The 26,490-nt window shown below is 38.6% G+C and overlaps 1 protein-coding gene across 6 annotated transcripts in view; it reads left to right on the plus strand.

The window, feature by feature from the left end:
• Nucleotides 1-16,611: 16,611 nt before the first annotated feature.
• AUH (AU RNA binding methylglutaconyl-CoA hydratase) overlaps nucleotides 16,612-26,490 on the plus strand; it is a 114,938-nt gene continuing 105,059 nt past the window's right edge. For 2 of the 6 annotated variants that reach the window (XM_055790501.1, XM_055790503.1), the window contains exons 1-3: nucleotides 16,615-16,894; nucleotides 24,586-24,653; nucleotides 24,751-24,838. In XM_055790501.1, the coding sequence (XP_055646476.1) occupies nucleotides 16,681-16,894; nucleotides 24,586-24,653; nucleotides 24,751-24,838 (370 nt within the window). In that variant the 5' untranslated portion in view covers nucleotides 16,615-16,680. Of the gene's footprint in view, nucleotides 16,895-24,585; nucleotides 24,654-24,750; nucleotides 24,839-26,490 lie in introns of all 6 variants that reach the window. The other 4 variants (XM_055790504.1, XM_055790505.1, XM_055790502.1 and 1 more) reach the window with 4 other exon arrangements.

Raw genomic sequence — 26,490 nt, forward strand, 5'->3', positions numbered from 1 at the left:
AGTAATAGACTTTCAGAACAGCAAGAAAAATTAGAACTGGACGTTGTGGAAAACTCACAGAAAGGGTTAAGAGGCACTGGACCAGATCACTTGTGAAGGCTGTGAAGTCTCCATTGCCGGAAACTTTTAAGAGCACTTTAGATAAGGATCTGTCAGGATGTTATTTTGGGGGGAAAGAGAAAAACCAGGTATATTCCTTGAAGCTCCTTGAGCCCTATGTTTGTGCAGTTCTGTAGTCTGTCTTGGTCCTAGTTGCTTATTTCCTTAACAAACCTCCTCTGCCTCAGAAATCCTTATGCATAAAAACTAAGGAACACTTGCAACGTAGGGAATAGTGCTGATCGGATTGCTGTCTTACCGGTACAATCAAAGACCCATTGGTTAGATAATCGTCAAGGGATTCATGCACTTATCTATAGCTACACAAACCATGTGTGTGCCTAGTTAGGAACATAGGCTCAGCTGTATGTGGGTTTACCATTGCCAGCAATATCATAAAATCATACAATCTTTTGACATGGAAGGTACCTGTAAGGATCATTGACGCCAATTCCCTGCTCCTCACCAGACTATCTAAAACTAAATCATGTAACTAAAATATGTATCTGGTGCTGATGCTGCAGGAGTCACTGGGATGAAGAACCAGGAATCATACTCCCAGTCCTTACTAAAAAGGAGCAAGATGGTTATATTATTGATTGGCTTTCTTTAGATGTTAGAGGTTTAATTTTCTCTCCATCACCATTTCATCAAATCTTTTATTTATTACAGCTTATCACTATTGTTATAAGTAAAAGCTTAAAGAATGAAGTTTCATATAATTGGATTACAAGTTTTCTTTTTATAACATATAAAAATGCATATACAGCCATTATGGTTTGCTCTGGGTCTGACTTCAGCCACTATTGAAAACTTGCTGTTCGATAATGATAATAAATGAAAATGTCAGGTAGAAGTTTAGCTATCTCTTGTCCCTGTGTGTTTGAGTTATAGTTCTATTTAAGAAATATGTGTTTACCATAATCACCATTTTTGAAGGGATTATTTCACTTATAAATTATTTTAATTATCTTTTAGAGTTGCTATCACATCTTGACCTGTATCTGATCCCTACCTAATTAAATACTTTATCACCTCATCAATTCCTTTTTGAAATGTCAAGTTATTACTACTATTATTTTATTGCATAGCAATAACCATTATACTGGTAAGAAAACACAACTCTCTCTTGAAAAATGTTTAGCTCATTGGATTAAAATTTGCATACAGACCTAACAAGAAACTTGATTTAGTTAAAAAATGCAGATAAACAAGAACTGCAATATTTCACATTTATGATGTGAAAAAGCTATACAATCCAACAAAGATGTTTTTGAAACATTAGCTAGGCTGTAGTAGTAGAAAAAGGTATGAATTACTTTTGGAAAATGTAATCCTTAAGAAAAGGAACTGTTAATTCCTTTGACTAGACATCAGTTCTTTCTAAGCCTTTTCCGTACTTTGATTTCAGACAATGAGTCACAGATGTTACAGTTGGAAAAATCCAGTTAAGTCACATCTGCCATCAATGCAAAAGAACATATTTTTCACTATTTTTCCAGGCTAATCTAAAAATTGTTCATACTGTAGTAATTCCTTTACTTGTTCTCATTGATATGCATCAACTTTTTTTCCTGATCCAGTTTAAATACAGGCTTTCCCCTTCTAACTGTGCTGTGTACCACTAAATATATATTTACCTAGATACAGTATCTTTATTTTCCTTGCCACTTCTGCACCTGCCACCCCTTTTCAGTTACCTTACCTTTTGAGAAGCATGGCTTTCTCAGAGTGAGGAACTGAAATTTTCTGAAAACATGACCTTTTTGTGTACTCAAATCAAAGCAGCTAAAATCCATAGTCACTTTCAAACGCAGGAGTTTGGAATTGCGTTGTGACTTTCTAGTGAAATGGTTTATGAGAAAATACATCTAATTTAGCAGAAAGGTAGAGGAGGCATAAGAGATATTCAGGGTTTGCATTGGAATGATACACAAGAACCTAAGTAAACGTTTTATTCAGGAAAAAATCAAGTGAAATCCTGGCCCTAGTGCAGTTAAAAGTAATATAGCCATTGAGTTCAGTGGTACCAAGATTTTACTGTGTTTAGATTGAAACATATTCAATACTTTTAAAGTTAATTTACTCTTAAGACACAGTGGAGGTCTTCTGCTACTTTGTCACAGAGCAGAATGAATGAAAATATTATATTGTATAAATTGTCCAACAATAATCCAATTTGGTCTGCTTTAATTTTAAACCCCAAATTAAGAAATTTTCAGTGTTCTGTAGTAAAAATTTCCAACATACTGAATTGAATATATATTTTATCTTTAGTCAGTTAAAAGATAGTTCCCTTTGCCAAAATTGTTTTGTGGTTCATCTGCCAATTCTTGTAAAAAGAGTTACTTTGTTCGGAAATCTTTGGAAACTGCTAAGTGTATAAAACAAAATAATTCAGCAGCATTATAGCATAACAAAAAATATGTCCAACGATATTAAAGCATAACTGGGGAATTGAATCTGAGCATGCTATGAAACCATTTAAGGGAAAAAAGCATTAGCAAATACATGTCATTTTGCTTGTGTAATTGGTCATTAAGAAGAGAAAAATAAATATGTAGGTCAGAGGTGAAAGTTTAATTTTACAGAAAGTCCTTTACTGTATTTTTAGCACTTACTAGAAGGGAAAATTGCAGGTCTTACAATCTCTTTTGGAATTTCCCTGGGAGAGGATGAAAAAATATCCACTCTTTTGTGTTAACAGTCTTGCAGGGGTGTTGGAGTTGTTGATACCAGACAGCATTTACTTCTTTCCATTTGACCTCATGGAAACCCTGTTACCTATGATTCTGCACACAAGGTTTTCTTAGAGGGGCAGACTGAGGGAGACAACAAGATCACCTACTAATTCCCTGAGAAATTTTACAAGTCATTTATGACTGACAGGCCCATCATTTCAAAAAATTAATTGGTCTTGCAACTTATTGCTGGAAAACTTCCGTGAGGTGGGTTTGGACAACACAAATTGAGAGTCTGAGTGAATTTCCTAGTTCTCTTCCCACCACCCTTGATATAGAGGAGGGAAGAGATAAAGATCTCTCATAGATAGGTATGCCATCTCAAAGCAAAGGATTTTTTCACTTTTATCTTTAAGCTCTTGCAAACTTTCCATGTGAGTTTGACCTGAACTGACACTAATAGGTTGTCGTGACGGAGGGAAGACACAGTCACTCAAGAAGAGAGATCAGCAGACTTCATTTATTGTGCCCTACAGTCACCTTTTATGCCTTGTTATAATTAGCTCATACATATTACAAAAGTTAAGCTCATTATTGGTTAGTTGCCTAAATACCAAGCCCGCCCCTAGTTTCTCTTCTGTAGTTACCTGTTCCCACCTGCAACATTCTTTTCCCACCAAAATCTTCCTGTTACTGTGTAACAAGGACAGTGTATTTTTGCTTTACTTCAGATAAGCTGAGAGCGATGTGCATTTTTGTCTAGCCAGCTGGACTATGTCTATGTGACCCTTTTCAGCTAGCCGGTTATCCACAATAGGTCAATACAATGTTATAATATTTGAGAACCTTGCACAGCTATATGAATAACTTGTTACTTTATAGAGCAGTTCATTGCTCCACTGAGGGGAAAAAAGGCAGCAATGTGTAAGGGTAGGACTTTATTTTGGTTGTTGTAGTCGCTATATACAAAATGTAACTTTAAGGGTGATTTCAAACAGAGTAGAAAAAAAATTAATAGATATCTGCACAGATTTAACTCCTGCTGTGACATACGGTGCTTCAATATTATCATATGGCACCACTTTTATCCAGAACATACCTGTCCTTTCATGTGGCTCATTCCTAAACCGGTGGCCCTCCAAGACAGAAATATTGCAACTTAGCCAGTCTGCGTGACTTTTGACAAAAAGTGAAATACTAACAGAAGGCACATCCTTGGCATTCCAATGACGTCACTGAAAAAGTGTAGCTCTCTGTAACAAGACATGGAAATGGCACATAAGGCAATGGCATGCCTTTCAAGACAATTACTTTCCTCCAAGCCCTATCCTAGAAATGACTGCGTTGTCTTATAAACAGAGTTTGTTATCCAGCGTGCAAAGAGCCAATCTCACACGCAGAGCTGAGATATCCTTTATTGCACGTCTTTGCGGAGATGGGTGCTGGGTAGTAAATCCACAAAGCTAGCACGCCTCTTAACACATGGCAAAACAACATACACACTTTGAAAAATTGTTTACAATTACATTTAGTCACACTTAATTCTCACCAGTTCTTATAAGCCTCGACTCCATTTAAAGGTACAACATTTTTTTTTTTTTTAACCACCCATGTTCTGTGGGGAGGGGGCTTTGTTAGTAAAGGGCTTTCTTTGCTTGAGTGTGGATCTTTTAGTATGCTAATTAAGATCGTTCACACATAGTTCGAGTAATTTTCTGTTTGGTGTCATTAACAATTTGGTTCTGCTCTAGCTTACTTTGTTATGACCCAGCCTGACATATTTATGGTGTCTACCTTGTCTCCTAAGGCCGTGCTTTGTTAACTGTTTGTAACATCCTCTGTTTTTCTAATTACTTCTCGGTTTTCATTGCAAATATTTACATATTTTGTCTAAATTTCAATTTAAATAACAGACTGGTCTTCTAGTGATCACATAATCTGTGAGCCGGTCAACAACAACTGTGCCATTCTAGTTTAAACTTAGCCAAAGCCTGAGGCAGGCATTGAGCGTGGCAAATCTGAATAAATGGCTACATTTATTACAATTGTAAACCGTTTTATGATGTGGGCAGGTGGACAAATTCTGACTATAATATGAAATAGTTTTCTGCTTTTGCCCTTCACATATGGAGAAAAACCAAACCCCACAGTGGGTCTGGATGAATAGCTCTGTGCCAAAGCCAGCCTTCAAGTATTAAATGTCTCTAATCTGTTCTGCATCCCACACACAAGTGTGTGTGTGAATGCTTGTAAATTTAATGAAGTGCTGACTAGAAGAAGTTTATGCCTGGTTTTGAATTAGATAATAAGCTAACCTTAGGCAGCATAAACTCTTATTATGAAGATGGACTGTTAGCTATAAGCAACCTCAGAGTGCCCAACTTTATAATATTTCCAAGACTTCTCCCTTCCCACCCCCAAAAAAACTTTTTCTTTTAACATATTGGCTCAATTCATTTCTTTGAAGTCACTGTGACCTCCCCATTGATACCAACGGGTTTTGGATTGGGGTCTTAGATGTACAGCTATTGCCAATACAGGTTAAGTATTCAAATACTGCACAAAATGAACAAGAAGTGGTTTATAAATTTATCTTGTACAACAATCTAACCCACAAGGTAGAACAGAGGACAAGAGGATATCTGTTCTTTTTTTTTTTTCAGATCTCCCAGGTCATACGTAAATTATCATTCTCCACCTATTCAGGTCTAGTTGCACATTCCAAATTATCTCCTGGCTCCAAGTTGAAGCAATATCTGGGCATATTTGTCCCTCTGTTAGAAAGGGGAAAGAACAGAAAGGGCCTGAAGTATGCTTCACCTTTATTTTTTATGAGTTCAACCTGTATGATGCATTTTTAATGTAAGCACTATGGCCTCTGTTACACTGCACAAACAGTATATTTGTCAGTTTTCTCAGACATAAAAAGTGAACTTTACTGCTAAATTCTTCAAAAAGTGAGTTGAGTACAGAGCATTTCCTCACTCAGCTTTTAGGACACCTAGTTGGTTCTGCTGGGTTCTATAGGCTTTTGGAACATATATGTCCATGAGAGAAGCTGGACACTTAAGAGTGGAGTATCCAAAAAGCAATGTAAGTAGCAAACAATCTAAGCTAGCCAACAGGGAAATACTGAGAAAACCATATATTTTTAAAATTTTATCCTATTCAAAAGGGTCCTTAGCCCCATATTTATGAAAAAAAATTGCTTTGCCACTTACTTACTGGGATTTTTACAAATATATTTGGAATATTGCAGTACCTCTTTACATCTTGTTCCAAAAATTGCTCTGTCTTCAAATTGTTATCATTAGTCTCATTCTTACCTTTGTTGCTAGTTTTCTGTCAATAACAGTGTAACAGCTGGTTACATTTGATACTGGAAATGGCAAAGTAGCTCATTTGGTGCCACTGAGCATCTTGTAAGTGCATTTTTTCTCCAAGATATACCATACCAGACAACTCTGGCAGACCACATAATGCAGCCAGTAAGAAGTTTTTACCCAGTCTGTGAAACTGAAGTCTTAGATACAGTAAAAAAGACTAAAAAGATGCAAAATCAGATCTCAGAGAAATGTCACTCTCTGAACATGCCAAAATTAATTTGAATAAATCTTTAAATGGTACTTCAATTAATTTTACAGTAATGAATGAAGGGTATATGTACCATCTCTTAATTAAAAATTATTTACTTTCCTATCATTAAGAAAACCCACCTGTCTTCACATCTTGTTTACTATTGTGGCAGTTTTGTGTACTTTGTTTTGGTATATGCGATAGTTCAAGGTGAAAGAGTTTAGAAAGCTTGGTTTTATGATACACTTGTTTAAGTTTTTTACATATCACTCTGAAAACACCACTCTGTATTTGAAAGAGAAAATTTTAAAGGAGGATTTTCCTCCAACAGACTTTAATAAATCGCCTTACTTTTGTATATCCCCGCTTACTTTTTCCTTTTAGCTTGTTACCTAATCTTTGCTATTTGAACAATGATTTTCTTCTTCTCTAGCCCCATTTTCTTTTTATATTTGATCCTGTCATGAAGTTCTAATTGAATTTGTGACATCAGTCATTTCCATGGCAACAGACTGACGCTTTCAACATAGGATTATGATGAATTCAACACAGGATTGAGTAAAAAGAGAACAAGACTATGAGCAAGATTTTATTAGGACACAATGGTGTTCAGTAAAAAGGGTGGAGAAAGGAATATAAATGCTGAATACATTTCCACTTTTTAACATTAAGAGTTCTGTGTGATGGTCCGTACATTATGGTCATTTATTTCAGATGTTCACAATATTTGATGTAACTTCTGTGGCACTGTGGTGGTGCCCCCACCTCCTCTGGGCCACTCTATGATCTTAGGAACTACCGTTAGGCCTTAGCCTCTGGGTGATGTGTCGGGTGGTTAAGTGTCCCTTGACTATACTGGCAACTCTTGCATGGCTGAGGTGGGGAATGGCACTGCCTGTACCAGGAACTCCTGCGGCCTCACCAAGGTGAGGAATGAGAGCAGCAATAATCTGTCATCACCTGATGGCCTTGGAACATTCTCTGCCTGAACTGTAGCCCAAGTGGAACAGTACCATTGTTACTGGAATTTTCAAAAATTACTGACCCAGATTGTAGCCAGAATGGAAATTTACAGATGACTAAAGCAAACCATCTTGCAACCCTATAAAGAGCAGTCCTAAGTGAGATTCTTTGAGCTCTTCTGGACAGCAACAGACTGCACCAGCACTACCCTCTGAGTGGGATGATTCTCAGAGCTTGCAAACACTCAAGTGTATGAAAATCAGAGGACTGTCACCAAAAGCTGGTGACAGGGCCAGGGCTGAAGCCTTCCACTCCTCAAGGCTCAACCCTTGCCTGTTGAGAAATGCTGAGACATTTGAAGTGAGTATTTCATGGAACTCGAGAGGAACTTCTAATAGATATACCTACCTTTGTGTCTGTGTGCGTGTGTGCGAATTGATTTAGGTACCTCATAGCAAGGATAGTATAAATGTTACCATCTTGGATCTGCAATTAAGTCACTGTTGTGACTGTAGTAAATAATATTGGCCTCACTTTGTAAATGTTAGTCAATGACTAAGTGCTGCTAAAACTTGTGATCCACCTTGAAACTGTGAATAAACCTTAGATATCCTTTAAGTATAAACTGTTGTCCAAATCTGAGATTAAGGTTGGACCTAGCTGCACCTAAGCTCTATCAGGAGTTTAGAAAGCAAGGGGGTCTAATCTGAACCTCTTGACTCAATGGGAGGGTCTCCCTTACCCTTTTGCATCTTCAATCTATGTGTAAATCATTCTGGCTCAATTCTAACTCACTCTTCCTTTGTAAGTTTAGTCCATGTAGTAACTAGTAGAGTGAACCTTGCCTTCAAACTTTGTTAAGTCGCACTTCTACAGATGCCTATTAAACCACCTTTTGCTAATACCTGTGTCAGTGATTCTTTAAGTGGCCCAAACCACTCGTGTCGTGACAGGCACTCAGATGTTGCCAAAAGTTTCAGACATATTCATTAGCCTTGTTCTTACATATCTAATGTAAGACATAGTGGGTTTTCATGACCACTTGCAGCTGTAAATAAGCTCAGTAGAGGTAGTAGGCTCTCATCATCTCTGAAAAAACATGTTTAAAACATTGCAGGTTGAACTCGGAAAAACTGGAACATAGTCAGCTGTTGGGAAATATGGCTGGTCCATTAATTTATCTTAGTAAGGTTATGTTAAGAAATGCCATTGGTTTAACATACTGAGTCATAAAACCCTTTCCTTTAAAAACCACTTTTACTCCAGCACAATCTATGTGATGAAAAAAATCCTGTTTTCCCTTTAGCTAAATTTTGTTATTATGAACTGTCTTGAGTATAATGCAGACATACACATGGATGTGGATCTCTGTTGGGTCAAATTCCTACTCCACATTTTCCAGGCTAAAGGGCTACTGGTTGCACTAGAAATTTTACTAAAAATCTCATTCCAGAGTCAAAGCAGACCCTGGCGAGCAGTGACAACTCCTCAGATGTTCCAGCTTGTTCCCACCTCATCCTATATTGCGTAGCTCATGTGAAGCTACACTGACAAGGCTCATATATTCACTGATGAACCAGATGCAGTGACAATATCAAAACTACAAAGAAAACTACAAAAGCTTTATTCTATAGTTAAAGAAGCTATGGTATTCTACGTTTCTGTGCTGAAGCTACTGGAAGGATTGTCGATTTTCATCCTGCTCCGCCCAAGATGCATGAATACAAAAAAGTATGGCATGTCTCCTTTAAGCTTTACTAGCACAGGGTGCAGGATGAGGGAGGAGAAAGATGCCAAGGATATGCCACACCTCTGTTGCAAGAAATATCGATCTTGAGGTCATAATTAGAGTCTGATAAATACACAGATTAAAAATAACACTAAGAATTGTCCCAATATTCCTAACTGTATTAAATATGTATTCCAGAGTTCACAGTTTACCAGCTCTTCTGAACACCTTGGGAATTCCTCTCAGCAGTTTGAAAATACTGTTTCAGAACATGGAAACATCCCATTCTTATTCTTATTTTCACTTCTTCCATCTGTTGTTAGACTGCATATTCCACAGGAAAATGGCATATTTGAAAGACTTCAATGAAGAAAGAAACCATGTTCTCAACTTTTTTTCCAGGTATACTGTTGAAACAGCAGAAATACTACAAAATCTCTGAAAGTTATGGTCTGTTTCTGAAGTAGAATACTGTGGGCAATATTAGCCTGACGTTATGGCTCAGTCTTGGAAATCTGGTTTAGGTTTTTTTAAGTCTTCTACTTTACTGAGGTGCTTAGATACATAAACTTTTTTTTCTACCAGCTGCTGCCAGGGCTAAGAAGACGCATACTGTATTCTGCTTAGCAGCTAAAACAGGCTTCACAGGGCATAAGGCCACTGGAATACAGTTTCACCTTCCACACACAAAGTGACCTACACAAAAAGATACTATCTAGAAAAAAAGTGTTAGCTAAGGCTTTGAAGACAGGTCAGTTTTTGTAGGCAGTTTTTCTTTAAATGATGATTAATTTTCACAAATTGCAAAACCTGAGTCCTAGATGAGATCGTAATTTTGAGGATCTACAGAAATATATCTTTAAAGAATGTTAAGAAATCAGAAATCTGAAAATTGCTGTGTTGGAAAAAGCTGTTTACTGGCATTGTTGAATAAATCTGTATTCAGTCTGTGCCTAAGCACATAAAATACTAGCCACTTAATATATATTTTTATTTTATTTTCACATAGCAATTGCTAGGTTCATTGCTCTTGATCTTAAGGATCTTGTATTCTTACATAGACAGATAACTTACACTGGGGTGTTTAAGTAGAAAAAATGTCATGATGAAACCTTTTTGACAAAAGGTAAGAGTCCTTAGCTTATGTAGATCCCAATTCATCTATTCTTGTATCCACGTGACATATACAGACTGTGATTATTTAACCTTTTGCTCTGTCCCGGATATTTGGGTCATGAGGTCGTTCAGATTCTTTGACATTAGAAGAGCTCTTATATATGACAAAATCAGCTGTCACTGAAAATGCTTATTCAGCTTATCAGACTGTCTCAATTGCATCAGTTTATAGAGAGTAAAGAATGCAGAAAAATACAGTTAAGGTTAGAATGTGAAAGATATTCTAGTCTAATGAAATTGAATAGAAGATCAAAAAAGCCCCCAGTGTTTTCCCCACAGGGTGTGAAAATGAATGCAAGGCATTTCTTAGAAAGAATGAAATATATGCAGTAGAACTCTGCACGACACACAGTTAATCATAAAAGACTAAAAAGGAAAAGCAATAAAAAAAAACATTTTACATCATAAAGCTTAAAATTTATCTTCAGAGTGATTTGTGCATAAGCCATCATATTTCTCAAGCAGTAACTATGCAATTGATTTTCTTCAATAATGCTGCAGCTTTTAGCAGAAAGGTAAACAATACCTTAAACTTCATATATTATCTATAGTATACCCAGTGTAAGTTCAGTTATTGTGTTTAGACATAAACCACCTAAAAAAAATTTAAATAAATAAATAGAAATCAGCTGAACAGAAGGGAAATGTAATTATGCCCTTTAGAAATGTAACATACATCTTAACTCCTGGCTTGCTCATGAACAGTAATAAAGAATTACATCTGAAAAAAACAGTCTGAAGTGTTGTTGATTTTTCTATAACATTTTATAACTTGAGCATAAAAGATGAGGTTTCTTGTAGCTCCTAGTAGGGACCTGGATTTAATGACAAATGTATTGCCTTTAAACAGTGCAGAGTTTCTTAGTAAGTTCTTTCCACTAGAAATCACATACATCAGGACAGAACCAGTAAAACATTTTTCAGCTCCTGATTGTAATAATAACAGTAATTTTTATTTTGTTTCATTAAGAGTTCTACTGAAATGTCCTTTTACTACTTTAATTCAAAAACTTTTAAACAAAACATTCAGATGAATTGCCCCTTTATTTCATCAAATGCTAGTTTGGATGGAAACTCCATTCTCTGCATTTAGATACTGTCTTTATTAGCAATTCTTTGTTCCAAAATGCTTCCTTCTCTGCACTCCTACCTAGTTCTATTTCATTCTTCCCGATAGCATAGATTTGAGAGGATTGTTTTACTGCATCCTTAGCAGCAGCCCCAGATAGCTTTTTACCACATATAAAGGCACCTTGATAAAATTGGGAAATCCATTTTCTACTAGAATTTCTTATCAATTCTATTACATCAAATGCCAATTACGTCAGTAGCCTTCTACCTGGTTTCTGCGCTTCTTGAGCAGCTTTCACTGAAGCCCCTACACCATATGAGAGCTTGCCTTCTTAGTTGGCAAAGCAACGACCCTCTAAGACACTGTTAACGTGTCTGGCGTTTTTCAAAAGGATACAAAGATGGAAGGTATTGCTCTATACAGAGGCTTGCCTAGAAGGCTGACCATGAAGAAAATAATTTATTTTAACAATATTTATAAATAGTTGAATAGTGTACATTCACTGTAAGTAAAGTATTCAATGATGTTGCAGTTCGATTGCAGTTTGCCTGAATGCATAGTTATTTCACTGAGTCAGTGAATGTCTGTTCTGCTGAGCTACTTAAAAAACACAAGAAAGGTTTTTAATAAGGAGATGTATTAGCATTCAAAGACTTGGAGTTGTAAATAGATACAAATATCTTAGTTTTTAGGGATCTCCACTGTTGGTCAACTCTCTGTTTCCACTATCTTTGCTTGTATGTAGCCTCGTGGAAATAAATGCCTTTATTTCATGCCTTTTTGAGATAAACTGTGTGCCCTGTCCCAAAAGAAAACATTCCAGATTTTCTTTACTAAATATCTTCCCAGGTTCTGTTGTAAAGTAGCTATGGCCCTCTTTAGGCTCTGATTCCAGTATTACATGGTTGCAGCTTTGTGGTAATTTACCCATGCATGAGGCCTTGCACAGCAGCATGGTTATGTTCCTGTAAATGTTTCAGCATTCTGCCTTGTTTGTGATCTGCAGAGAACAGGCAGACAATTTGGTTGTTTCTACCCTCCGTGTTTGGGAAGTAGGCTTTTAAGAAGTCCTTTGTGTAATTGGCTCACACATGCCAGGCACTTGTCCGCTAAATCAATCCAATGTATTTCTCTCCATTTTCAAGATGCAAGAGTATATATACAAATAAATGGGGTTGACATGAATGCAAAGACAAAATCTGTCCTGTGCTCTGAGGCGAGTGACACACAGATACATTTTTCAACAATACATGTTGGAAACAAGTAACAAGTGCCTTGCAAGCAGATCTGTAAGCATACCCAAGTAGACTGACTTTAGTAAGAAAAATTTCTAAAGAGAAAAAGTAAGCTGTAAAAACATCATCTAGCTTAGCATTATAATCCTAAAGCTGCACTGAGCAGAAAGAAAATAGACAACTTAAGGAAACAGCTGCCTGCAAAACATATTAAATAGGCATGCTGCCAGAACGGGAACATGCTGTTTATACTACGTGGTTCTTAATAATAACTAAGGGACTTTTCTTCAGCAGTATCAGTGTGAAAAGATAAAAAAAAGACTTTAAAAAAAGTTAACAATCAAGATTTGAAATGCACATGTGCTAACTGGATAGCATAATAATAAGTAAAATTCTGCCATTAATAAAAAGTAAGTATGTGAAAGTTAGAAGAGAGAAAAGCTCCTGGAGGGTGGTGTGAAATTGAAACAAACTTTATAAATTAACTTAGAGAACAGGTAGCTTGTGGATCTCACTCTCAAATATCAGCAGTCATTTTACAGCAACAATTAATTTCCAACTTGCAAGAAACACAAGTGATTCAGCTCCAAAAGCCAAAACTGTGTGTTCTATTTCTACCCTAAAATGTGTTCCCTTTTCACCTTAGTTTTACACTGCCACTGATACGCTCATCCAGGGAAAATGAAACTATTTGTTACACTTCATCTACATGTACAACGTAAGAAAAAACAACTTAGAACTAGGTGAGATTCCTTCTTGTCCTTATTCCTGCTTCACTGTACGTACTATCTGCACTTTCTCATTGTTACCTGTAAAGTCGCATGTTAGCATAAACACACATGCAATTATAAACTCATTTCACATGTTTTATTAGTATTTTTAAAAATATTAGAAGCCGAATGGAACATCCACAAGTACTTCCACACTCCGTGGTTTTAGGTCCCTAGAGGCCACACTTCCCCATTATACTTAACTGTGAGATTGTTCCTCTAGAAAGGGAATCATAGAAGGTGCCCTGCACTGAAGCATGTTGAATAATGTCGGGAAGAAAATCCTCTTCACTAACCACAGAGGTGGTCTCCCAGTTCTGCACCTGCACACTGTGCTGCCTAAGTTGCAACAGTACTGCATTAAAAACACAGAAAAAGAAAGAAGACCCCTCCACCTCAAGCCCCAAATTCCCCTCCCTTCTGACTATATTTTCAAACAAAAGCCTTGAAATGCTAAGGAATGTGATGCACATTTCCTTTTTCAGTTACAGTCCTGTACACTGCAAGAACCTGCAACCTGATGTGAACGGGCTTTCCAGGGTAATTCCAAATGTAAAATTAACTACAGTGAAGGACCTTCAAGTTTTTTTATTGGATTAGATTATGATTGAGTGACCATATTAAAAGTTACAGCTGAGTGCAGAGAATTGCTGAGCTATTCTCCATGTACACTCATTCTATCTTCATTCATGTTAACATTGCTTCTCTGGGCATAAGGAAGGCTGAGTCAAGATTTATACAGTTGTGCTAAATCAATTTATTTCACCTATCACCAAGTATCAATATCTGGATTTTTGTGTGCGACAGCAAGCACGTTACCAAATGATGTCATATGTTATTTAAGGAGTTACTTAACAGTTTTGCTCCAGTTCCTCCATTATTTTTTCTTATTATGGTATATGTTTAAATAATAATCTGCATGTCAATATACTTTCCCTCTGTAACTAAATACTTTGACTTTAAAGCTCTGTTGTTAGAAGTAAACCACAGTGAAAAACCACAGGGAACAAAAGAACACGGAAAACTGCTTTCATTCAAGAGTCCTGATTCATGCTTGAACGTCAGTACAATGGGAGGAACTGAATATACAGTACTACAAAATGCACTGTAGTATTAAATTACCAAAATAAATGACACTTTTTATGAGTATCAGTTTTAAGTAATAATGGAGAGAAACAGTTCAAAGAACAGAATAAGCCACTATAGCAGGCATCTTTATGTCTTGTTGCCAAAAATCTGAAATTTCATTTTTAAACAAAACATTTACTCTGTAGACTGCAAAAAATCTCAAGACCTTTAACTTCATTATGTTACAATGATAGCTATGTTACCGCTCCTCACAAGCACCGTTTTTAAAAAACACTGAAGGGGTCATTGGAAATAAAACTTTTTATCTAGGTATAAACATGCCTTAGAAATGTAGATGTGGGAAACCGCAGAAAAAGTGAATAGAAATTATGCTACGAAAGTAAAATCAAACAGTGACAGTGTAAAAGAAACTTGTACTCCTAAAATTGCTTCAGCTTTGACCATGATTGTGGGTATTTGAGGCTGTTGGGCTTGATTCCATATGCTGACCTCTGCTCAGGAAAGTGTTCTCTAATCCTTGAGTCTGGGAACCATCGCAAATGACTACACATCTGCCTCCAGCTTCAAGGCAACATGATGGTATTGTAGTGAACCTAGCTTCAAATGTCTTTTTACCTTATCCTGTGTCTTCTAGAATGGTGCTCTCTCGGTGTTTCTATTGACATGATGTTTCAGAATTTGTTCTCATAAAACAAAATGTTCTTCAACTGTGAACAAAATTTCCAGGACAGGCATTCTTTATTCCTTTCTGCTAGAAAAGTCTTTAGCATACTACAGGCACTACTGGAACAGGTTGTTAATCACAAGCTATAGTCCTGTTTAAATAGTAAAACATAATAAATGCAAGGTGATAGTCTGCCTGTTCCTCCCCCAACATTTGCCCTTCATGGTGCTCTACAAGAACAAATAGAACATTATTTTTAGACTTTCATTTCTCCAGAAGGAAGGCAGTGGAGGAGCTGCTGAGCAACTGCATGAGGGAGAGGAAATGCAGTAGCTAGTTTTCCCAAACGACAACCAAAATGGCTCCATCTGAGCCTCTGCTTAGAAGTGGTACAGCTTTATCCCTCTGATTAAGTAACACTGAGGTTTGAAAGTGACAGGGAGGTGGGCGGGGGGCTCAGAGGCATGTTTTCTGTCCTCAAGGCCTAATTCTCTGGAGTAAATAAATCTGAAGCAGACAAACTTCACAGCTTTAGGTGACTCACTACTATCCTGGATTAACTGCAGCTACAGCAACCTTTCCCAAGTCCTGTGTAAGAAATCAACTTAGTTATTTATATCTAATACATATATATCTATATATACATATATAGAGATATACAGTCTGGCCCAACTAAATGTTATGGTCTTGACACATGGATCAGTGAAATTTGACTGTCCTTTCGAAACAGGTCATAGTTGTAGTGCAACATGAGTTTGCAACTGAAGGTGGTAACTATCTCCCACCTGCCTTGTCGCTTATATCTTTTGACTGGCTTCATGCCGGTATGCCCGTCAGCGTGCATGGTGGGCAAACAGGCACCACATCAGTGCTGCTTACACAACTAAACCCAGGTCTGAATACCAAGTTGTATTAATTTGATCCTTACTTTTGTGAAGCAACGGCAATTCTGTGTGCCCCCTAAAGAGGAGGATGGGGGCAGAGCGAGAGGGGAAACCAGCGCCAGCAGCCTTCAGCCTCGGTGTGTGGAACCAGGCGCTACCCATGTTGTGCCGATGCCACCACCCGTGCCAATGCCACCAGCAGCACCAGGCATGGCTGCGCTTGAAAAGAAGCAAGCGCCCAAGGCTTGCCGCATGTTCATCCCGGTGCTGCCTCACACTGCGCAGCAAGGCCCGAGCACGTTGCCTTTAACGCAGCCTCCTGGCAACTTCACCACAAACACATGCACAGCGTAACCTCCCGCCACCAGGAACTCCCAGCGAGGCCCAATGGCGATGTTCATCGATGAAGAACCGCTTCCCGGCAGCGCGGGATTTCGGGCTGTGCACCGACCACCTCAGGCCCCTTCGGCTAACAGGTCCCCCCCCACCGCCGGGGCCGGCCCGCCCGACGCGGCTGCCACAGCGCTGCGGCCGGCGGCGCCCCAAGGCCGGGCGGAACACTGAGCGCCAGCGCGCAGGGTCCTCGCGCCTCGGCGGCGGCGGCGGCGGCGGCGGCAGCGGCAGCGGGGGGGGGTGGGGGGGCGGCGGCGCCCCGTGCGTGCCGCAGCCGGTCACGTGGGCCGCGGGACCGGGGCCGGCGGTCGCGAGAGGCTGAGGCGGCGCTGGCGGCGCAGGCAGCAGCATGGCGGCGGCGCTGGGCGGCCTGGGCCTCCTGCAAGGCCGAGTCAGGCTGGCAGCCGCAGCCGCCGCGACCTCCTCCCTTGGCCGGCCCGGCCGCCGGGCCCCGGTGTGGGGAGGCGGCGCCGCCGCTCTCCTCTCGGCCGGGAGGAGCTACGGTTCCGAGGCGAAGGAAGAGGAGGAGCTGCGGGTCCGGTACCTGGACGACGAGCACAAAGGTAACGCGGGGAAGGCGGCGGCGGGGCGGCCCTGCCCCGCGGCCCCGACCCCGCCTGGGCCGGCGGGCCGCGCTGACCCCTGCGCGCCGCCGCGGCACTGTGGGGTGGCTCCCACGGCGGCCCAGGGCGGGAGGTCCCGGGGGAGCTGCCTGGCGGCCGGGGGCGGGAAGCGAGTGGCGGCTCCTCCTCCTTGGCACCTCGGCCGGTGGCTTCGTCGCAGCGTGGAGGGGGCCGCCGGTGTGGCGGTGCGGAGCGGGGCCGGCTTGGCCTCTCTCGGCTTCTCTTTCCCAGCGTGCAACGCTGTGCGTACCGCCTGTGCGAGGTGCACCTCTGCGGGCTGGCATCTGTTGGCCACTTCGGTGGGAGAGAATGAAGTGCAGTGGCAAACTACTGCAGGCTGCTGCTTCCCACAGCTGTTATGTGCTTGCGTGCTGAGGCAGGCAAGGACGCAGAACTCTTATCTCTGTTCTCTGTTCGGGAAAGTGTGGCTTCAGCACACTTGCTCATCTCATGCTGCTTTCCTAGTAACCATCTCACCCTCCTCCTTGCTTGTAGTGCAGCCAGCTGCTGCTGACCTTGTTCTGCTCAGCTATACCAAGCGTATTGTTTTAACCCACCTGGTTAAATGAAAGGAAATCTGTGCTCCAGAGTGATCTGGAGCCAGTGCATCATAACACAGGCAGTTTGTACTTCCTCTTATGGGGTCGTGCTCACCAGATTTTGGAGGTGTTCTTGCTCTGGAGGTGCTTCACCTCCTTTTGTGTCTGTCACTTCCATCCCATTTGGGTGCAGCCAGGCTAGGAATGGTGGAGAAACAGTAAGGGCAAGCTGCTTTCCTGAGGAATTATTTTTAGAGCCATTATGTTATACATATTTTCATGGAGGAGGCCGTAGTGCAGAGTTCTATTCATCTGCCGTGCATGAATGTCTTTATGTGGATTGTGTGTCCTGGAATAACCATATGTTGAGATGCACAAGTCTGTTTACATCATTTAGCATGTTACCTCAGTTATTTCAGACTTGTTGCAAATTCAGGCAAACACCTGTGGGTTGGGTATGCATATATATAGATTTGTATGCATATATAGAGCGGTAATTTTATTGTGAGCCTTAGAAAATGATTCTTTTTCAAAGGATTAACTGAGGCTCTGCTTTCATCTGAGGGCAGGTTTTTTGTCACCGTTGAGTGTCAGTAAAGTTGGTGATCCTGAAATCCACTTCTGTCTTGGTGACTTGTCTGTTCCCAACCCTTTCCAGTTCCTTTAAGATGTACTTCTTTAGTCCTGTTTTCTCAACCAACTGTGGAACTCAGAAGTAGTTTTAAACATCCATTTTAGCTTTTTAAGGTTGTTTGAAATTGAGGAAGAGGTTAGACAAGAGCAAAGGAGAGTTTGAGTTGTTGGAGGAGAGCTTTTGCTTGTTTGTTTTGTGCTTTTCCAACAAATGATAGAAGATACCTGAGTACTACTTAAGATCATGATTTTTATATCTGCTATTACACAGCAAGCGGTAAGATTAAGCGTTGTGTTGCAGCTATTGAATCAGCTAGGAGTCTTTGTTTTTGTAATGTTCCAAAGTTTTTTAATACTGTGTGTCTATCCCAAGTTCATTGCTGAATGTTTTTGGTGCAGATACTCTTTTAAGTTTGATTGTGCAGAGAATTGAAGGAGGTTGTTGAAGAAAAGGTGCAGAGACAGTGAAAGTTTTGCATTTCAACAGCCCACTTGTTTTTATTTTTTCTGTTGAAAAAAGTCTTCTTGAAGTTGACTTTTCTTTCCTTCTCAGAATATACGTCTTTGTTAAATGTGGCATTAAAAATGCCCCAGAACATGGAGATAGCTTTTGCGGTGTTGAATCAACTGTGGCTATCATAAGGAAGGATTCAATCAATGTGTTTTTAATTCATGAATTCTCTTCAGGAGAAGGGTTTTTCTTTGGGATTGCCTTTCAGAAGGACACAGAAACAAGTAGTGGTTAATAAGTATAAGAACAAGAGTCTAGAAATAAACCAGAAGGAGACCTAAGCTTCATATGCCTCCTTCAGCAGCACAAAGAGCAGACCACGTTTCTGTAAAAGAAACATTTCTGCTTCCTCCTTGTGCTGCCACTGCATATCTTTCTTCTCGCTTTGTGTATCAAGTTGATCAATCTTTATCTGCTTACAGCATGTAATACCCCTGCCGCATTATGACACTAACTCCATGTAAGTCCCTGTGGTCTTTATTGCTCTTCTTTAACCTACCATTCCTTTTTCCATCAGTTCATGGTGGGACCCTCCTCATGCTGTTTCCTCACCATATTCTTCCATTACATGCTTCTTGGCTACATGCAGGGACAGACCTTGTCCCTCTGACAAGCTTTTACAGCGCACACGTGCTGGTTTGTGGTGTGGTTATGCTCTTGTCCATGCCCAGTCTTTCTGTGCTCCTTGGAGAAGGATGTGTTGTCTGAAGGGCTTTTACAGCTGAGGATGCTGGGGAGGCAGGGGCGCAGACTTAACTGCCTCACATACAGGCAGATTGTAGCTCTAGATGAATCTTTCCTTGCAGACAAAGTAGCAAACCATCCTGCTTCGTAACACTTCCAGGTGATTTGTATAGCATCATTTTTGGGAAGCTGTTAGACAAACTGAAATGAGACTATATTTGAAAGGGGCAGTTGCTGAAATGTTAACTCCCAACTTTGAACTGAACTACAATAGAAAAGATGTGAGATTTCTGAAGAAAGTGATTTGTAAAATGCCCATGTATTCTGAGCATGTTGCAACTGGTGAAGCTTTTAGTGTCAGCTTTCTATGAGTATAGGTGAATGCCAGTGCATTAGTATGTTTTAATTAAATAGATGTCTTTTACTTTGTATGAGATTCTACTTAGTTATTACTAGGGTTGAAATGTATTACAACTGTTGAGATTTCAGAACTTTAAGCCAAGTTGCGTTAGTGATCCTATTACAAATTTTAATGAACTTATGGCTTTTGCTCTTAAAGTTATGGACGGAATTAGGAGAAATATGTCTGTAGTCTTGAATCAAGTGTTACAGTGTCACTTGCTGGAATGAGATATAAATATTTGTAAAGTTTAGATTTTTACACTAGAACAACTCTTTGTGCTTCTATTTTCCAGCTGGTTTTAGTTGAGTTTCAGTATGTAAGACAGCTTTTTGTCCTCATAAATTAGAATTTTAACGTACATGAAATGTGCAGAATAAATGTGGTCTTAAAATTGTTTGTTCAGAGGTTTAAAAGTGATAGCTAGCTGATGAATCGGAAGCGTTCTCCCTTCTTTTGCTTTGTTTAAATAAAGCCGGACTGAGCAGATGAGATGTATTAATCAAAGAAGTGAAGGAAAGATTTTAAAGTGGTGTTTAGAGATAAAAAGTGTGCGGATACGGAATTTTGAAAATGTTTTGGTGTTTTTAAAAAATACCGCCTAGTACACATCTGTATGGTTTTGCACTTGAATACTTCTTGATAAGGTGATCAATGGAAACCACCAGAATTATGCATGATATGCTCACCATAGGTTCTTGTTTTGCTTAAGAAACTACTCTAGAATAATAAACACCTTAGTCAACTTGTGTGCTTTGGTTTATCTGAGTAGTTAAGTGAGGCAAGCTTAAAAATAACTTAGCTGTCATTGATCCTTCCTCCATTTTTCAGTGCATAATTCAGATATTTTTTTTAACTATTAAAAAGTACGTTTGATCATTTGTATGTGTATGCTAATACAAATAAATGTCTTTCTATAAGTACTTTTTATACATATGTAGTGAATCTTCCTAACTCAGATAAAATTACTAATATAAGTGTAAAGACAGGATTTATTTCTAAGCAACTGTTAAATCTGTTCCTGCCAAACATGGAGGATGAATATTTTTGAAAACTAAAAAGCACAAGATAAACAAACATCATTATTTAAAGTAACATTTCCTGTGTGCTGATATAAACTGCAGTTAAACCATGACCCAATAATTTCACTTAAATTGATCAACCTGTTTTGTGCAGTATAGAAGGAAATACGATCTTCTCCCAGCAGTTTTAAATAACGATAGCATCGTATATTTTATATATGACTTTCATAGAGTTTTCTTTTAAACATGAAGAATTATATCACAGGCAGCTTTCTAATTTGACAAAGGTAACTTGTAAGTAGAGAACATATTGTACATCTGGATATGTTTTTCCTCTGATAGTTAGCTAGGCAAGCAGTACACAGCGATATGGCTGCTTACATTAGACAGCATCAGGAGTCATCGTAGTCCATTGGAGAGCCTAGCTAACAGGGTAGAAGTTAGTTTTTATTATGTGGATATAATTTTTAATAGATGCATATTATTTGCTGCAGAACATTCTGAAATAATGTAGAGATGACTCCCAGGAAAACCTGTAGAATTAATATTGAGTTAGCATTATGTGAATGTTTATTCCTTCTTAGTTTATCTGCTGCCACTTTGACACCATATAGATACTGGAATTTTATTACTTTTATTATTTCTATTCATATTTGTTGATGAATGTAATGATGACTTCCAAGTTATTTTTTTCTTTTATGAATAGATTTTCAAACAATTTTTAGAAAAATGTTTTGGAAAGCACACCTAGAGGGTAAGTATGACATTGTAACAGGTATTTAAAAATAATCAGAATTTCTGCATGACTGACGATATTTGTCAGGATGTTTACCTGCATGGCAGTATTGTCTGAACATTTTGCTTTTTTTCTTCTTCTTTATAATTGGGTTGGTGGGGCTTTGCAGTGTTATATGAGCCTGATTATTCCTTTTCACCCTGGTTAGGGAAATTTATCCTGTCTAAAATTGATGTACCCATGTGGCCAGGGTTTTAAATCTTGCTGAATGTGCAAAATGGGGAAGACTTGCCTTAAATAGTTTTTGCCAGGAGCTCCTTAAGGGGTGGACTAGGAAAGGGAGAAGGATCAAGTTCTGAGCTGTAAATCAGGAATTCTGTTTTTCAATTTCTGTTTTGTGACTTTGAGCAGGGACTTAATCTGCCTGTCGTTTGGTCACTGATTAATACATAGGGAAAACTTCCCAAATCTTACTGCAGTATTAAAAAGCCTAAGCATTTGTTTTATAGATGCCCAGGTACTATAGTAGTGGCATATTAGAACAAAACTCACTCAAATGAGAATTCAGGGGATGTCTTTCTGTATACACCACTGCAATATATAATTTTCTCTTGTAGGTCTTCCATGCTTTTCCTGCTGCAGTTCTTGCTTTATTATTTTTTTTTCTTAATTAACAAATAGAACAGCGTTGTGGCTGTGATCTGTATTTACCTCTTATTTTTCTGGAGAGGCTGGCAGAAGTGGTAGGTTTATGACTTGGTAGACCACTAAGAAGAACCAACCTGTGTGATTTGTCTTCAAGGATCATCCCTTCACAGGAAAAATTATTAAAAGAGCTTTAATGCTAAATTAAACTTCCTTCTAAAGACACTAATATTGGTGGTGAAGCTGCAGTCTTTAGGCTCTAATGAAGAGAAGAAAAATAGAAGTGCAATTCAAAAGTGTCATTGCTGTTGACAAAAAAATGTTTCTGGAAAGGACTATTTCTTAACTGAAGAACAGTTTGGGGTGATAGCATCTCTATTTCAGTCAAACATCAGATTTGCAGTGTGCCTTAGAATTCAAAATCAAAGCCTGGTCAAGTGTCTCTTTGCTGCTTTAACATGTGGTGCTGCTTTTGCCTTATGCCAAATCTACTTGCATTGAACATGAAATATTTGTATTTGGAGTAATCTACCTGAAGAATGAGTTGTGACTGTAGAAGAAGCAGTACTCCCGTTTGCTTAACAAAATATAAACAGATTCCCTTGTAAGTGCTGAATAAGGGTCCTTGCAGGAGGTCCTAGGTGAATACCTCCAACCATGGGGATGAAAAAGTGGGAATGTAGGCTTACAGAAGAAGGGTGTGAAGGTCATTTGGGCTAGCCAGGCTCCTACCCACTTTTAGGAGGTGTCTATACATAGAAATTTATTGTACAGTGGAAACAAGCAAGAATAATGTATTCTCTGTTACTTGTGTTTAACCATTCTTATTTGAATCTTGAGTGGTAGCTGGTGAGTGGAGGACTTTGCAAATTGGTAACTACAGAAGGAGCAGGAGCTGTCTTTAATGTTGTCTTGTGTAAAGACATACATGCAGGAGGAAGAAGGGGAAAGGGAGTGGGCTCAAGCACAAATGGGTCAGTCATTTGGGAGGATGCGTTTCCCTGAAATAGAAGAAGTACTATGCACTGAGATGACAAGACCAGCACCCTGTGGAGGCTACAAGAGCCTTATGTATAGATAACTGAGAGGACATAGCGAGGTAGGTGTCAGTATCTTTCCACAAGCAGCAAGCAATAGGACAAGAGGAAATGGCCTGAAGTTGCACCAGGGGAGGTTTAGATTAGATATCATAGAAAATTTCTTCACTGAAAGGATTGTCAAGTATTGGAACAGCCTGCCCAGGGAAGTGGTGGAGTCACCATCCCTGGAGGCATTTAAAAGATGTGTAGATGTGGTGCTTAGGGGCATAGTTTAGTGGTGGACTCAGCAGAGCTAGGTTTTGATTGGATTTGATGATCTTAAAAGTTTTTTTTCTAACTTAAATGATTTTATGATTATACGTGCAAAGATGAGTGGTGAGGAAATATCTGAGAAAATGCTATTTCTGGAATGTCTTTGTTAATCTTGTAGATTAATGGTAATACTGTGGGCATTTTTGTTTGAGATAGAAAGCTCCCATTTTGTCTTTCGTTCCTGGTTCCTGTCCTAGTCCTTTACCTTTCTCCCCTTACTCCTGCATTCTTCAAATAACAACAACAACAAAAAATAATCTTGATTGATAAAAGCTTACCAGGGCTTGGTCGATTAAATAGGAGTGTGTGCTAGTATTTAGAATTCAGGGAGTTGTGGTGTGTTCAGGAAGTGATTGTCTAAAACATTGCTTGGTAAACATAGGCATCCCTTTTGCTAATCATACCTGGTAAATGAGGGGGGTTGAAATAAGGACAAACAAATGCTGTTGCTGTTGCAAAGTTCAAACCCATGAACATGTAATCAGTCAATGAGACAACTGATCTCTAACTGGACTAAGAAAGCTGTGAATGTGTGACTGGAGCTGTGTACCAAGCACTAAGCATAGTTTTTGTGGGAGAATTTTTCTATTATTTTTTTCCTTTTTGAACAAAAAGTTCAGGTTTCCTGTTGGTAGCATTCTTTCTGTGTTTGTAACTTCCTTTTATCTGTATCAGAGTTGCTAGTTTTAGCTGTTGTAGCACTTGCTTTAAGAAGTTTCGAAAGGCAGGCTGTCTAAATATGGAAACGTGCTTTATAATTAAGTATCTTTACTGGTTGCATGGCGGCACTTCACACACAAACATGAAATTTGTGCATACAATCGTGTAATTGTACATCAGCCTTTGTAAGCACTATTTCCGCATGAAGGTGTTAGGGCCATATTTTAATTCTTAAAATAAATGTAATTACTGTTGAACATTGAAATGTTTAACATGGGAAACGGTAAGTCAATTTATTTTCTTTCAAAAACTCACCAGGTAAGTGATTACACTAGTAGATTTTTGCAGTTCTCAGTGATGCTTTTCCTGTAATTTCAAAATGATAATTCACATAGATAGTATGTATTTCACTATATTGTAACAATGATATAATTTTTCTCCCCCTCCAGGAATTGTGGTGCTTGGATTAAACAGATCGCATGCCAAGAATGCACTTAACAAAAATCTTCTAAAAATGGTAAGTGAAAAGGATAGTTTTTAGTGTAAAGGTGAAGTATTAGAATTAAGCACTTTAAAAAGTATGTGGTTATTCCCCTTCCTCCTTTTCTCTGTAGATGTCAAAAGCTGTGGATGCTTTGAAATCTGATAAGAAAGTACGAACTGTTATATTCCGGAGTGAAGTCCCAGGGATATTCTGTGCTGGTATGCAAACTTAATTTTCCTGAGAAGCTGGAAATCTCTATCTCATATTGCACAACAAAAGCCCGGATTCCAAGGAAACATGTCTTTTGTATATATTCATCTCAGTAGCAAACAAAACATTTTAAAAATTATTTTCCTTAATTGCTAACAAGAACTTAATATTGGTTTTATTCTTTCTGTGTCATAAAGTATTTAAAAATATGTAAGTTTATTCACGGTGATGGAAAATCATTTAATTGAGCTCCTGGAAAGTCTTGCATGTGCTTCAGAATGAGGACCACATAATGCTAGAGGCCATGTAAAACGTTGTGTAGAAATCTGTATCAAACCCATATTTTCCATACATTAAAATTAACTTTTATTTAAAGAATCAAACTTAAAATTCATTATGAATGTGACTGTTACTGCAGGCTGAGTGTATTTGCAAATAAAAAAACCCCAAACGAAATAAAAAGCACACCCTCCAACCCACTTACCAAGCAGCACATGTGTCTTGCAAAAGTGCTCAGGAAAATGAAAGCTCTCAACTACCAAACACTGAGAAACAGAATTTGTCAACATGTCAAAATCAATTGAAGCAACCGTGTATTTTGTGGATATCAAGTGAATAGTCTCCTTATTTTCCTATGTCCCGTCCAGTTCTTTGTTCAAAATTAATTTAAGAACATTTGAAACTGAAAACAGAAGTTGTTTTCTGCTTTCTAATATACAAATTGAACTGTCAGGAAAGAGGAGGAGATTAGTTCTAAAATCTTTCTTTTCTGATCATTTATGCAGTCATGAAGCTTGCTAGCCACACATAACATAATTAATTCAGTTTAAAATGGAAAACAGTTTTCCCAGTTTTTTTTACCTAAGTGCTATTAGTTGAGTTTAAAATTTTTATGTGCTTTTAATGTCTGTTTACATCCAGATACAGTTTGTCACTGTAAGACTTATGAAAAGAATTGTCTTAAAAAAGAAAGTAATCAATTCAGCATTTAGTAATATATATAAATAGGTTAAATATGTGTGCATTAATTAGCATATTTAATTTAAATGTTGTACCTTGTTTTAAAACAAATTTTAAAGATCAGTTACTAATCTTAGGGGAAAAGTTTAAAAGCTGTGGTTTTTAAACTGATGAATAATGCAGCATTACAGCAACACATGCAAATGGAGTTTCAAGTTAGGTGTTATGTACTTCATATAAAAAGGTGGCCATTAGTTGAGATTTGTTAACTCTTTTGAGGTTTTTCAACTAATTTTTTAATCTAATAGACATGAATTTTGTGGTAGTGTTATACAGGAAATATGAGAGCAGAAATACTGAGATCTTCTCCCTCAAAATTAGGTATGCTATTAATACTGTATTTATGAGCTCCAAGTAATTCTCTGGTATTCTTTGCTCATTGACTTTGCAGAGCTGTTTTGGTACTAAGATTTAGTGTAGTCATTGTTGCCTGTGAGTATGTATACACAGCTGACTGTAGACAAGGTACAAGGATGTTTGTGTGTGGACATCAGGAAGGGCAATTAGCCCTGAGAAGAGGAGTGTGAAAGACTAGGCCTGGATAGCTATATCCAGGTCTTGAAGCCGGGAGTTAGGGGTAGAGTGTGGACTAGGTGTATGTAATTTTTTTAAAAAAAGTGGCTGGTAATATGAGAGTCCT

Source organism: Falco peregrinus, chromosome Z (genome assembly GCF_023634155.1).
Source record: "Falco peregrinus isolate bFalPer1 chromosome Z, bFalPer1.pri, whole genome shotgun sequence".
NCBI classification, from domain to species: Eukaryota; Metazoa; Chordata; class Aves; order Falconiformes; family Falconidae; genus Falco; species Falco peregrinus.